At 33.0% G+C, this 14,335-nt stretch overlaps 1 protein-coding gene and 1 pseudogene across 1 annotated transcript; one reads left to right on the top strand and one right to left on the bottom strand.

The window, feature by feature from the left end:
• Positions 1–772: 772 nt before the first annotated feature.
• LOC145623859 (uncharacterized) lies at positions 773–2,145 on the bottom strand. The gene is made up of 2 exons (XM_081676743.1): positions 1,948–2,145; positions 773–1,792 (listed from the first exon to the last, which is right to left on the bottom strand). The coding sequence occupies exon 2, from the start codon at positions 1,733–1,735 to the stop codon at positions 983–985; it is 753 nt and encodes a 250-aa protein (XP_081532869.1). The 5' UTR covers positions 1,736–1,792; positions 1,948–2,145; the 3' UTR covers positions 773–982.
• A 5,942-nt stretch (positions 2,146–8,087) lies between these two features.
• LOC145623850 (fatty acid elongase 3-like pseudogene) lies at positions 8,088–9,726 on the top strand (annotated as a pseudogene).
• Positions 9,727–14,335: the final 4,609 nt, after the last annotated feature.

Genomic DNA, 14,335 nt, shown 5'->3' with positions numbered 1-14,335 from the left:
CAGTGTTAAAATGTTGAAACTTGGCTGCATTCACAATGGTCTTCAATTGTTCAAACTTGGATTATGCATAGAAGACAAAAAGAACAATGTGTAAAAAGGTGTTCTAAGACCACCAATTTCAAAGAGTAACATAAAACAACGGCAATGGAGCAAAACCAAAAGAAAAGGTGAGTAGACCCAGACTCAAATAAGTCGTATATTGTACATTTGTACTCCCTGTCATAACAACAGCATAGTTTGAAAACTCACTGATTTACCAGAGGTTCAATTTATTTCCTATCATTCTCCGAGGAAGTAAGTTATGCACTCCATGCAGCACCCTCAAGTCATCAACCACACTTTCAGTTTATTCACTTGTAAGCAAGACAAAGTAAGAATAAATCATTGGTGTTAAGGAATAAGATATTATTCAGATCCTAGCTTTTAGCTAATCGATGCATTAAAAGTCCCCAGGCCCAAGAATAATTGAAGAAATCCCAAATCATTAACACACAAGCAACATAACCACCTCCTCCTATTCAAGGTAAAGGAACACACCATGCCTAAATTAAGAAACTCGGGCATTTGAAGGAAAAAGAGATCACTGAAGATATCGAGCATGAAATGAGAATTTATTCCAAAAGCAATAGTGAAATAGCAAAAGGTGAACCCATGAAATAGAATGTCAATGCACAATTGCATATGGGAACAGATCTTCAAAAGGAAAGAATAGCTATCATCTCAAACATCAGTAATCACAATTCAAGACTAAGAACAATGACAGCACACAAACTGATAACAACAATTATAGAGTTTTAATTTCTTTAATTACTCAGAGTCTGACACGCAAAGCAAAATACATCAATTAGTTACATTCCAACAATGATGAAAACCACTGGAAGTGATCATAAGCTTCTTATTATTATATGGACAACTTCCTCAGCTAACATGGAAAATGTGCTAAAAAATTGTACAAGATCAAAAAGGAATCGAAGCTAAACAATTACCAGAGCATCGCCACCAAAAAACAGAAGCCAATAATGAGACACAAATTCTTGAGAATATAATCTTGCCTTTGACTAGCAGGAGTTGCAACACCACCATGATGATGCTGCTGGAACCCATGACCGTGCTCGTACCCATGACCGTGGTGCATTGCATTACCATGTACCGCCTGTGGATAAGCATAAGGAAACCCATGGGCGGTCCCATACATTGGATTATGAGGAAACCCATTAAACTGTAAACTCAACAATGAAGGGAAAAGTCCACCAAACCCAGCAGACATAGTCATATTCCCAAACCTAGCAGTTGCCATTGGCATAAACCCACCAAACAACCCAAACCCCAAATTAGAGAAATAACTTTGTTCTGGTCCCGGGGGAGGCGGGGCGGTTTCAGGGCGTTGCCCGGATGGTCGATTAGGAATATCGACACCCGGGACCGGCCTCGATCTAGGGTCAGTATTGGATTTTCCTCTACCATACAATGGCACAAGTTTATCTTCCTGAACAAGGGCTTTACAAACAGGACATTCATGGGATTGAGAATGATATCGAAGCCATCTATACAAACAAGGCCAACAATAAAGATGACCACAAAGTGTAACAATTGGGTCTTGTGCTAATTCAAAACAAATATTACACTCAAAATCACCAGCATCATTATTATTATTATTGTTATTGTTATTATCTTTTGATTCTCCATTACTTGAGCTTGATTCAGCCTTCATTGATTCCTCAAACCCACTTTCCATTTTCTAAACCCTAATTCTTGTACAAATTATAAACAAATCCCAGAAATTATAATCGACCTGCAAATAATGGGATCGAAGATTTCAATGCAATCGAAATTTAAAATAAAACAAATCAATTAAACAAGATCAAGAAGCAACAATAACATATATATAGAAATAATAAAACTTAGAATAAAGATGAGATTTAATCAAAGAAAAGGGATAAAACTTACCAGTGGAATTGGTTGAATAGTGAGAAGCACGAAAAAAAAGGGAATTATTTAATTAGGGGTGATGTATAAATACGAGTGATAATAAATATAATCACAGTTGAAATTGGAAACTGGAAAATGAAAATATACAAAGGAACAGCGGAGATTAGGAAGGTTCGAGGTTGTCATCGATGCTCGATTTTCTTTTTCTTTTTTTTTTTTCAATTGGGCTTTCTTTATAGGATGGAAAAGTCATTGGGTCAGGACTCAAGACGAAGAAAATCAAGACTATTTTTTTTTAATTGGGTTTAATTTACAATTACTAGCTCATTAATAACCCAATAATTAAGAACATTGGGTCAACGCTTTAGTGTCAACACTAGGTTAAAATCCTGTGCAATACACGGTTGTTAAATATTTTTTACAATAATATTACACATATAAAATATATATAAGATATGCAGAAATATTTCATTTGGGTATATATGGAATATGTGTCAAATTGGAAAGAAAATCTTATAATGTTTAAATAGTTTATTTATTGAGTTTGCAAAATAAAACATTAAAAATAAATAAATAAATAAAAAGGCGGGAAATTTTTTCACAAGTTAATGACACAAGTGTCATTTGTGTGTGTCATTTGTTATTCGCTTTTAGTATAAGTTAATAGATAGATAGATAAATAGATAGATTGGAGTAAATATTTAGAAAATGTTAAATATAGGTAAGAAGTAAAAAATTGAAATAATTAAAAAATTTGTTGTATCGATGTATGATGTTTTGTTATACACTCTACTTGTAATATTTACTGCTTTACTCCTTTACCCTGGAATTTTTTGGCTTGTGTTCTTATGTATGAGCAATTATCCCTACCTTATAAAAAGTAGAAAGTTGTTCTTATGAATAGTGCACGGACTTTAATACCCTTCAAAAATGTTATTTTACCTTTGTACCCCTATTAACCCTTCAAAATGTATTTTACCATTGTACCCTTATTTGTAATTTTGTACTCCAACAGTCCAACTTCAAATTGTTCTTACCCGTCTACATTTCCTTACACATTTGAGCTTTCTCTCCTCCTCTCCATGGCTCCATCTCTTTAAAGCTTTTAACTTTCTCTCTCCACACTATCATTGCCATTTCCAAGTACTAAATTCCACATCTTTGCTCACCGGCCACCTTCCCAAAATTCCCAAATCAAATTGTGGCAAAAAAAAATGGCAATACCAATATATAGCAGTTGTTTAATATTGTTAGCCTCTGTGGTGGATTAGGAATTGGTCGTTTCGGTTTCATCATTGATGATTCTTTCTCTATTTTGTATTGTACCACCACAATTAAGTAATGCTAATATCAACACTGCGAAAATAAACAAACAACAATTCTAACATTTGTTCCTTTTCTGCATTATCATTGAAAAACCTAAGAATTATATTCTACAGTGACTCTACATAGTATTTCAATTAACAGAATCACCATATACAAATAGTAAAATAAAGATTTTTTTCAATATACGAGATATTTCACACATAAGATTCAACTCAGCACGACTACAAACAAACAATGCCTAAACAATAGAAATACTACCTCCGGTTCAATGTACTCGCAACAAAGGGGTATTATTTGTGAGACATAAAATAATCTTTTGTTGCGAGTAAATTGAACCAGAGGTAGTATATTCCTTTGCCGGTCTTTTATTCCTCCATGTGAAGTGCAAACACAAGACAAGTAAAATTAAGTTACAAAGGCTAGCCATTCCGCGCGCAACGCGCGCGTTGGCTGCCCTAGTTAAGATTAAATATAAGAGTGTTGGAATGTTGGGTTAGTGTGGTCTAAATTTCATAAGCCCGACTTAATATGTCTCAAGGTTTCTAAATAACTCTACTACTTTAAGAGTGTTGGAATTAGTGAATACTTATGAAGGTTTTAGATTTATGTGGAAAATTTAAATAGCATGAGTGTAAAAGGTTCCACATACTTCTTCCACCTCCATGCATCGCCTATAAATATTTGTGTTGGACATTGTTTGAGAAGATGTATCCAATTACCAAAGTAGTGTGTCCATTTCTCTTTTATTATTTATCATGCCTTATTACTTTCTTATTTTCTCAATTTCTAACTCTTTAATTTTCTTCTGTTGTGCATTACCAAACTTAATAGATTAGAATTAAGTTTTTTGCACTCACCAACCCTAATAATAAGAAACTATGTACCTTGTTGTTTAGCATATATATTGAAACATACAAAGTGATCAGTTGACTATCACTACGTGAATTCATGGCTTGGGATGTAACAAAAACTAATTGACAAACTCTAACTCTTTACCACTTTAGTTTATAAGTAGTAGTCGTCAAATAATTAACCCGGCTTATAACGATACACTGTCACTTACTATTTAGTCATTCACAAAATGGGTAAGGAGATAATTATTTCTTTATTATAAGATTTTGATTATAATTTGGTCATCATAAAGGTTCATATTACAACCAATACAAAATATATATATATATATATATATATATTCAAAAAAAAAAAAAAAAAAAAAAAAAAAAAAAAAAAACTCTTGATATGATTCAGACTATATAATGATATCGAATGAAAAGAGTTGTAATTGTGATACCCAAAACGCAAATATATTTGTGTTTTGCACCTCATGTCTAAGTGATCCATGCATTTTTTTACTACAAGTGTAGTATCAATATATAATGAAAATGTTGATGTATTATTGTGTACATAATCTGTAACAGTTTTTATCCCAGAAAGATTATGTCAATTTTTTGGGAACAAAGTTACTCTGATACATCATTAAAAAAGGATAAACATTTAATAAATTTTCTCTGATTAATCTTGTATTGTAAGAAATACATCAAGTAAGATAGAGACAGACCTTGTTATCCCGAGCTAATTCTGCACAGCAATCATATGACCTACCAATGTTCACATATTTGTAACTAAGCTTAGAAACACCAGTTGAAACTAATGCATCAGCTGTCGAGGAGTGAAATTCCATTAATAAGAAATGTTTTATTTTAAATTCATTTACAGTATTACTCCTTTCGTTCTCAAATAATGGTATTGCATGAATTATTTGACTGATTGTATTGAGGATAATGTGGTTATCCTACAGGACTATTTTTATTGGAAGTACAAAATATATCCAAATTGCAAATCTCACCGGTTTCCTTGACAATATTTTCAGTGACATTGCAGCCAAAGTGATTCCAACTATTCCAGCAAATATCTTTATTCTCTCCCTAGCAAATATTGTATTGTAATAGTGTGTTTCTGGTGCGGCTGGCCGCATCCTACGGCAGGGTGCCAAATCAGCAAATGAGAAAGTAACCCCACTAATGGACCAACTTAGTACCCCTCCAACCAGGTAACCCCTGACAGCCTGACCCACCTGGTAACCCCTGACCGGACCAAGTAACCCTTGACCGGACCTAGTAACCCACCGAGTAACCCCTCAAGTAACCCCTCCGATTTAGTAACCCCTGACCGGACTGAGTAACCCCTCAAGAAACCCCTACGACTTAGTAACCCTTAACCGGACCGAGTAACCCCTCTAGTAACCCCTCAAGTAACCCCTCCGACTTAGTAACCCCTTTCGACCTAGTAACCCCTGACCGAGTAACCCCTACCAAACCTAGTAATTAACCAACTAACCCAAGTTGTAGCAGCCACCATCTTCGCACCTGCTCCTCCACCGCACCTAACCACCTCACCTTCCTCACAACCCGCATAGATGAACCATCAGAAGTTTGTGGATCTTCATCTTCTTCTAAATCATCATCAATTTGGCATTCCAAATTAACCCCAAATAATCATCATCAATTTGGCATTCTAAATTAACCCCAAATTAAATCATCTTCTTAGCACATGCCTGATTTTCTTCCCTTTTGTCTAACCTCTGTCCCTACTAAATCATCATCTTTATCATTATTATTTATATTATAATTATATTTAATTAATGGCTTTAACTAACTTTTTGAAAGTGGAGGTTGATTTGACTGATTTCGCCTGTACGGATGAAGACGAAGATTAGACGAATACGACGGAGGTATGGTTGGTTTGGAGCTTCGAGGAGCTTCAAAAATACAACGACGAATCGAAGACGGCGATCTAGGTTGGACCTTCGAGGATCGGGACGAAGATGACGAACACGACGATGGCGGAAGACCTAGCTCGCCACTGATAATTAGAGAGAGAAAATTAGAAAGAGAAAATGGAGGAGAGGAGAGGACAAAGATGGGAGAGAAAATGAAAAAAAAAAAGGAATTATGGCTAGCTGCACGGTACGACCAACTGTATACAAAACTTTGTGGTATTGTAAGAGTTTGCATCCATATATGTAAAAAAAAAAAATTATTACTTAGGTGTTTTTTTTTTTTTTTTTTTGAAAGAAGATAATGATTATTTTTTTAAAAAAAAAATTTAAAGCGAGTAAATTTTTTAATTTTAAAATAAATTATTAATCTAATTTTTCATTGGACAAAATAATACCTTTTCTTATGTGGCGCGCCGAATGCTCCTGAAAAATGTCTAATATATATATATATATATATATATATATATATATATATATATAAGATTATATTTAACATTTTTTAAATTTAAATATTGCACAATTCAATATTACAGCTAAAGCCTATCAATTTATCTTTAGCAATTAAAATAATTTTAAACGGCATACTAATAAATGACCTACATTGAAATATGTAGTAGGTGACGTTGAATCGTACTATATCTCTAAAATTTTAAAATTACTTTTTTTTACAAGGTTTTATATAGAATTGTGCATCGCACGGGTCCTAACCTAATTAATATTGTATACTTATACCTTAGTTTGATCATTTTTTTTAAAATAAAAAGTTAGGTGTTTGAATTGCCTCTTAATATTATTTGTTGTGAGTTATAACATAACAATATGAACGTGTGTGCATAATCATATTTATAAGACAAACTTGTTTGCTAAATAAATTTATAATAAAACTTACATAGGTTTTTCAGTGCGGCAAGGGTTACTTGTAGGGTGTTACTTGTATTCTAGGGTTACTTGTATGAGTTACTTGTATTCTGGGGTTACTTATATGTGGGGTTACTTGTATTCTGAGTAACTCCTACAAGTAACTCTGGATCAAAACCCTATACCAAACCTGTAACACCCAATAAGTAATCCTTGACCAAAACCAGTAACACTCATACAAGTAACCCAAGAATACAAATAACACCTACAAGTAACCCCAAACAAAACTGGTAACACCTTACAAGTAACCCCTGACCAAAACCAATAATACCCATACAAGTAACCCTAGAATTCAAGTAACACATACAAGTAACCCTTGACAAACCAGTAACATCTTACAAGTAACCCTTGCCACACTATATGACCAGCCGCATACAAAAATTTGTAAAAACTTATTAGCTATAGCTAATTTTCATGAAAAGATGTTCTAGGTGAATAGCAATAAACAAATGTGTAATCTGACATATTTTCATAGATATTGGCATATTGTTATAAGGTATAAACAATCCTACGAGTATTAAGCAATCCAACAGAGTATATAGGTAATGTATGATACTTTTTTACAGTGTATAATCTAAAAAATTAAAATAATATTTACACATTGTTTGTCAAAAGATGTCAAATTAAACTTACCGTATACTTGAAAGAAATACTACCTCCGTTACATATTATTTGCAACGATTTGACATAAAGTAGAGAGGAAAAATGTCTAATCGTTGCACATAATATGTAACGGAGGTAGTATATCTATTATTTCAACAACTAATATTATGTGTGAACACATATTCAACAAACAATTATTTCAAACAGCTAACAATCAACAAGTATATACATTATCAATATTTATAATTACTTGCACATCGCCTGTCGATGCAACTATAATGCAAAATACTCCCTAACCCTAATTAACATTATTAACACGGCTTTGAACATCATATTGACTGAAGCTGGCAACCGACCTTGTACTCGTCCGGTGCCTAACACCCCTACACTCGTCCTTATAAATCTGCACAACTATTGTCTATACTCGGTGTTTTTCCTACAAGTTTGAACCCACAACTCTACTTTCTCTTCTTTACTCTATCCCCAAAATATTCTCACTTCCTTCCAACCCTCCAACGTTAACTCTTCCACCTTACTTTCCCATCTACACTTTTCCTCTTACAAACAATTAAATCCACCTTATTTTACCTTTTTCCTTCCTATTACATCCCTCCACGTGTACCCCTTTTCTATATATTCTAATCTCATCTCTCTTCAACACCAACCAATTCCTCGTCTTCCCCTCCTCTTTTCTCTCTCCTCCTCGCACAATCACACTGTTTCCAAAACCAAATCATTTGTCAAAAACAAAAATATGGGATGAATCATCAATAATCCCTTTCTATTTCAAATGATCTCACTCATTTTTATTTGATCCTTGATTTTTTTATTTGTCGTGAACGGACACCTGCAAAACAACGAATATTCCGTAAAGCCGAGCAATGGCGGCGATAACCATACCGATAAGGAAACCGATCCAATACCTAACATACTACCTATCCGAACATCCGTCAGTCGTCAACTTCCGATGGAGCCCCTCGCAATCATGGGGGTCAACATGGTCATTCCTCTTCACCTCAATCTCTCTCTACCTCATTCTCTCTCTCTTCCTTCACCTTCTCCTTTGCCTCCTCTTCCCTCGCCGTAAACCCATCTCTCTCGGCCCGATACCCGCCTTCCATTCTCTCTCAATGGCCTTAATCTCCTTCACCATCTTCTCCGGCATCTTCCTCTCCGCCGCCGCCGAGATCCGCGACACACGGTGGTTCTGGCGCCGGAGTAAAACCCCCTTTCAATGGCTCCTTTGCTTTCCCCTCGGAACCCGACCTTCGGGCCGGGTTTTCTTCTGGTCCTACGTCTTCTACCTCTCTCGCTTCCTCGATCTCTTCCGCACCTTTTTCTCTCTCCTCCGCCGTCGCAAACTTCCGACGCACCACCTCCTCAACCACTCCATTCTAATATTCTCCTCGTTCTTGTGGCTCGAGTTTTCGCAATCGTTTCAGGTCTTAGCCATCATTTCTACCACCCTTATCTCGTCGATTGTTTATGGATATCGATTTTGGACTGCTATTGGATTGCCTAGTGCTTGCTTTCCCTTTGTTTTGAATTGCCAGATTGCTCTTCTTGGGTGTAATTTGATCTGTCATATCGGTGTTCTACTAATGCATCTTTTGAAAGGTGGGTGTAATGGGATTGGTGCTTGGGGGTTTAATTCGGTCTTAAACACCGCGATTTTATCCCTTTTCTTGAATTTTTATGTCAAGAGATACCTCAATAAGAGCAAGATTACGGATAATGGTGGCGACGGCGGCGGCAGCGACGGCGGCATTGAGTCGGAAAAGCTTAAGGATCAATAATAATAATAATGGTGGGTGCATTATATATTATTACCTTGTGTTTTATGTATATAAAAAAGTTTGTAGTATGATTGAGGTAGATATGTTTCATATATACAAGTATAAAATAGTACGAGTTTTTTATTTTTAGTGTTGTGAATATTGTAAGTTTAGAATTTAGAGGTTGAATAGAATATTTTCTCTTTAATTTTATTTGGCCTTCTAAATTCATTGAGAGAGATTAGTGTTGGTTTGCTTTTTTAATCATAATTTTATTATGATTTGAGAATTTGTGTAATGATGTATAGGAAATTTAATAATTTATGTACAACTTCGGATTGGAAGGTTCATACCTTATCAATAAACTTCAAGAAATGTAATGTGATATTTTGGGAAGTTCTACTCTGTGGTCTATACCAAGAGAAGGAAATTGGTTACGTAATCTTGTAGACAAGCTGAATTCTCCAAGAAAGGTTTGACATTATTATTTACAAAACTCAAAATAAACTTCAAAATAAAATAAAGTGTATCGTACTTTTCACGTTCAACCAAACTACACCATGTTATATTTTGTATATCAAAGAATATGATATGGTCAGAAAAATTAAAAGGAACTAAACTAAAGCGGTCACAATTAGCATCTATGAAAGTAAAGATTTTGATTTTTCAGAATATATGTTTAAAAAATTAAGTCATGGGCAGCGTCTTTTTCATATTTATGAGTTGCCGAGTTGGTTATGGAAATATCTTTGCCACCATAATATTTGGTGAGCCCTTGCTTTCCACGAGTTACAGCTGAATCATTAAAACAAGACTATACAAGATTATTTTCATGAACAGAAAATTGAAAATTTCATTGTTACCTTTTCTCTCATCTAAATCACATTGGTCATAAATCTTGTCACTTAAAGTAAACATTATTTCCTACTCATAATTGTAAAAGTTTGTTTCTTTTTGCTTTATGCAACGTACTCGATCTTTCTAATACGGAGTACTTCCCCTTTTTCACAAATTCTGTTTATTCGGACTACAAGATTAGCTTGATTTTTGAAGGGGTAAAAAAAGTATTAAATGAGAAGACGTGTATGTATTACTGTATACAAAATAGACGGTGTGTACATATGATTATATGATGTTCTGAATTCTTAAAGCTACCTAGCTCCATACCAAACACGGAAAGTCGGAAACACCATTAAATTGATGCATTGTGTTAGAAAGTCACATACACATACTATTATTGTAAGATTAAATCTCCTTTCAATGACGTAATAATTATGAGTAAGAAACTAAGAATCTCTTTTTTGCATTTATAAATAGAATGACGTAGCTAACTTAAAATATGTATCTGTTACACATACGGAGAGTTATTGTTTTGAAACTTAAAGTTGTAATTAGTGTTATTTTAAATGACAAAACGACATGCTTATGAGTATTAGGTGAAACGCCAATACTAGTTGACGTTAAGGATTAAGCCAAGTTGTTGATTAATAAACAAAATATTTAAAATTTGATTGGAAAAAGATGTGACAGGTGCTAGTTATGCGACTTCTGTTGCTTAAGTTTTTATAAATAAAGAAAGAAAAAAATCCACTAAAATTCATTCTTATGTAAGTTATAAAACTCAAAAGTATTATACATTGTTGAACGTATATATCCTTGTTTGACAAAATTATCTACGGAGTATAATGATAGAGTATTTGAATCAATTATAGTCAGGTTCAAATCTCATCCACCCTCCATGATATAAGGGGGTCCATGTCACATCTATGTTTAAAGCCCTTTGATAGAGCATATAAATACTTTCACCGTCTTTAAATGTTGTTCTTGTTTTATCTTTTGCACATTATTGCAATTGTGCAAATATTTGATTACTTGAACATCAACAATTCAACATTAGTAAATACAGAGTAAGTCTGTACTTTGTTTAACAAAACTAAATAATTAAATTATGTATTGAGACTAATCAAATGAATCTCCCATGTGTATTTAGGTAATGTTTTCTTAATGCAAATTTCACATAAATTGCTTATTAATACTCCCTCCATCCCTAAAAATTCGACCCTTTTGGCCTAATTTTAGTCTCAAAATTATCGACCCATTTGCATTAAAATACCCACCAATTTACAACAATAATTCAATAATTGTGTAAAATTAGCTTCCCCGTGTAAAAATTTGTTTTTTCATGTATTTTTTGTAATTTATCTCTCTACTTTTTTACAAACACATGTAAATTTATCTTTCCAATATGTTTTTTTTTTAATTTTATTTAAGTTTCTTAATAACCGCGAAATCAACCCAAAAGGATCGAAGTTTAGGGGACGGAGGGAGTACTTAACTTTGCTTATTTGTATTTATTAGTCTTGACTTTATGCTATATGAACTTATCAAATTTTATATTATACTTGCATTATCTTTTGTTATGCAATATTATCTTATCTTATTATACCTCGTTAGAACTTACAAGGCCTCATTACACATTTACACTTACCTAGCTACCTTATTGAAGCTATCAAACCTTGTATTATACAAAATATTTATTTATTAACCTTTGTCATTTAAACTTATTAGCCTTTAGTCTATTTATTTTTAACTTATCAGAACTTATAAGATTTGAAATAAATAAAATTAAGATGATGAGAATATAATCTTAATTAATTCAAGCCTTTTATGATGATGTAATGTTGTATAGAATCATGGTCGGCTTCATATTTTTAATTTTTTTGTTGGGGGGTGCCGAGTGCGGAGATAGTAGAAGTGTGACTTATTTTGTTTGTTAGTTTGATGAAGCTTTGCTATGTGACATCATAAACATAAAGATAACTGAAATGAAATAATTAATTTCCTCTCATTGGTGACTTTTTATGTGTATAATATTTCAGAGTAGACAAATACAGCCATACAAGAATTATAAAAAAATAATTAGTCAATTTGTCCAACGTGGTGTATTAAATATTTTTTTCTCTTTTTTTAGACAAATTCAAAAAAAAAAAAAAAAAAAAAAAAAAAAAAAAAAAAAAAAAAAAAAAAAAGAGGTTGATTGAGAGTTGTCAAAATTCGACTATTCAAAATTGGAACAAGGCCTCCAATTTAGAATAAGAAGAAATACTCACAGTGGTACTTTGGTCACGTCCTTAATCAGTCTTCGTTTCATTGTTTTCCTACTTAAGGTCTAGACTGGATTCCAATTTTTTAAGTGACTTCAATATCTATTGTACAAACATCCAACTCTAATACAAACTTAAAAATAAATTTTAAACCCTGTATTACTTCCAATAGTTCCAAACATCCAACTCTAATACAAACTTAAAAATAAAGTAATAAACAATAAAATTCATGTTCTAATTAAGATTACAAATTCATAAACCAAATACATTACAAAGTTTTAATTCGTACTAAGTTTTTTTAATTCGTACCCAATTTCCCCAAATTGATTTGTACACTAATTCAAAAAAAATATATATTTATTTATTTTAACGGTTAACCGATGGTTAACCGTTTACTAAAACTTGTAACTGTAACCGTAACCGTTAACCGCTATATTTAGTGGTACGGTTAACCGTAACCGTTTAATTTAAACGGTTCGGTAAATTAACCGTTTAAATGAGCCGGTTACACCGGTTAACGGTTACGGTTTTTTTTGCACACCTCTAACAGCCACGTGTGGTAGGACGGGGATGGGTATAAGATTTTTAGGCGGGTATGGGTATGTAGGTACCATCATCCGCATCTGACCCGCCCCATTGCCATCCCTAATACTTTTGATATAAGTGGCACCACTTGTTATTGAGAGATATTATATATAGTCATGATAATATTTGTCGCGGATTACGATAATATATATGTATATATTTTATATCCTTATCGTATTAAAATTACGAGTATTGTAAAACTCTATATATATATTGGTCAATGGTACACATTCCAATTTGAGTATAAAACTCACCCTACAAAAATACACCAAAGTAATAAAAATGTGAATCTTGTTAGTACAATGGCTAAAGATTAATCAAATTACATGGTTTCAAACACTACAAAAATAAATGCTTTTTAGCAACTAAGTTTGACAACAGTTTTTTTTAAACGTTGCTAAATAGCAACGAATATAATTTTTTTCACTGCCTAATTAAAAGCGACATTTTACGTTTTAGTTTTTAATAATTAATGGCTACATGTTTTTGATTTGTTGCTATTTAAAACAAATCGTCTTACTAGCTAGTTGTTACTAGATGGCATCATATTTTTCTCTTGTTGCCATGTGGTGACAAACTATGACGTACAACTAATATTTTATTTGTATTGATTTAGAAACAAACAAAGACAATGAATTTTTGAATTGTTGCCATTAGAAACAAGTCGTCTAAACTTTTGTTGCTAGATGATAACATATTTTTTTATTTGTTGCCATTTGAAACAAATTGTGTTACATTTTGTTGTTAATTTACATGTAGTTCAGTTTTTGCTATTATGTATAAAATTATTTGAAAACACTCTTCTTATTAATTGTTGCTATAATGACATCAAATAGAGACGAATTTCAATTTCGTCTCTAATTTAGAGACGGATTTTTGATTTTGTCCCTAATTTAGAGACAAATTTTTCAATTTCGTCTCTAATATTTCGTTCACTTATTATAGATTATATGTATAGAAGTAAACAAATAGTACTTCGTATAGTTGGTAAGAGATTCACCATGTGACTTTGAGGTCACAAGTTCGACTCCTACCAACTGCGATTCTTGAGACAGGGGATTCAAAGAGCCTTACATGTAAAGTCGAGCCAAGTTGACCTGACCCGAGTGAGATTTCAAATTGGTAAAGGCCGGGATCGGGTTGAACCGAAATGCTAATAGGGATTAGGTTTTTGTCTCGTAGTGTTGATAGCAACCAATATTTATGATTTGTTGCTATTTTTATGAACCAACTTTAATAATTTGTTCCTATTTTTAGGAACCAACATTAATAATTTGTTGCTATTTTAGGAACTAATATTAATAATTTGTTGCTAA

Source organism: Chenopodium album, chromosome 1 (assembly GCF_948465745.1).
Source record: "Chenopodium album chromosome 1, dcCheAlbu1.1, whole genome shotgun sequence".
Taxonomy (NCBI): domain Eukaryota; kingdom Viridiplantae; phylum Streptophyta; class Magnoliopsida; order Caryophyllales; family Amaranthaceae; genus Chenopodium; species Chenopodium album.
This window is presented reverse-complemented; position numbering and strand designations above follow the sequence as displayed.

Bases quoted from the DNA above. Each gene is read 5' to 3' on its own strand.
- LOC145623859 (XM_081676743.1), bottom strand. From the start codon at position 1,735: ATGGAAAGTGGGTTTGAGGAATCAATGAAGGCTGAATCAAGCTCAAGT.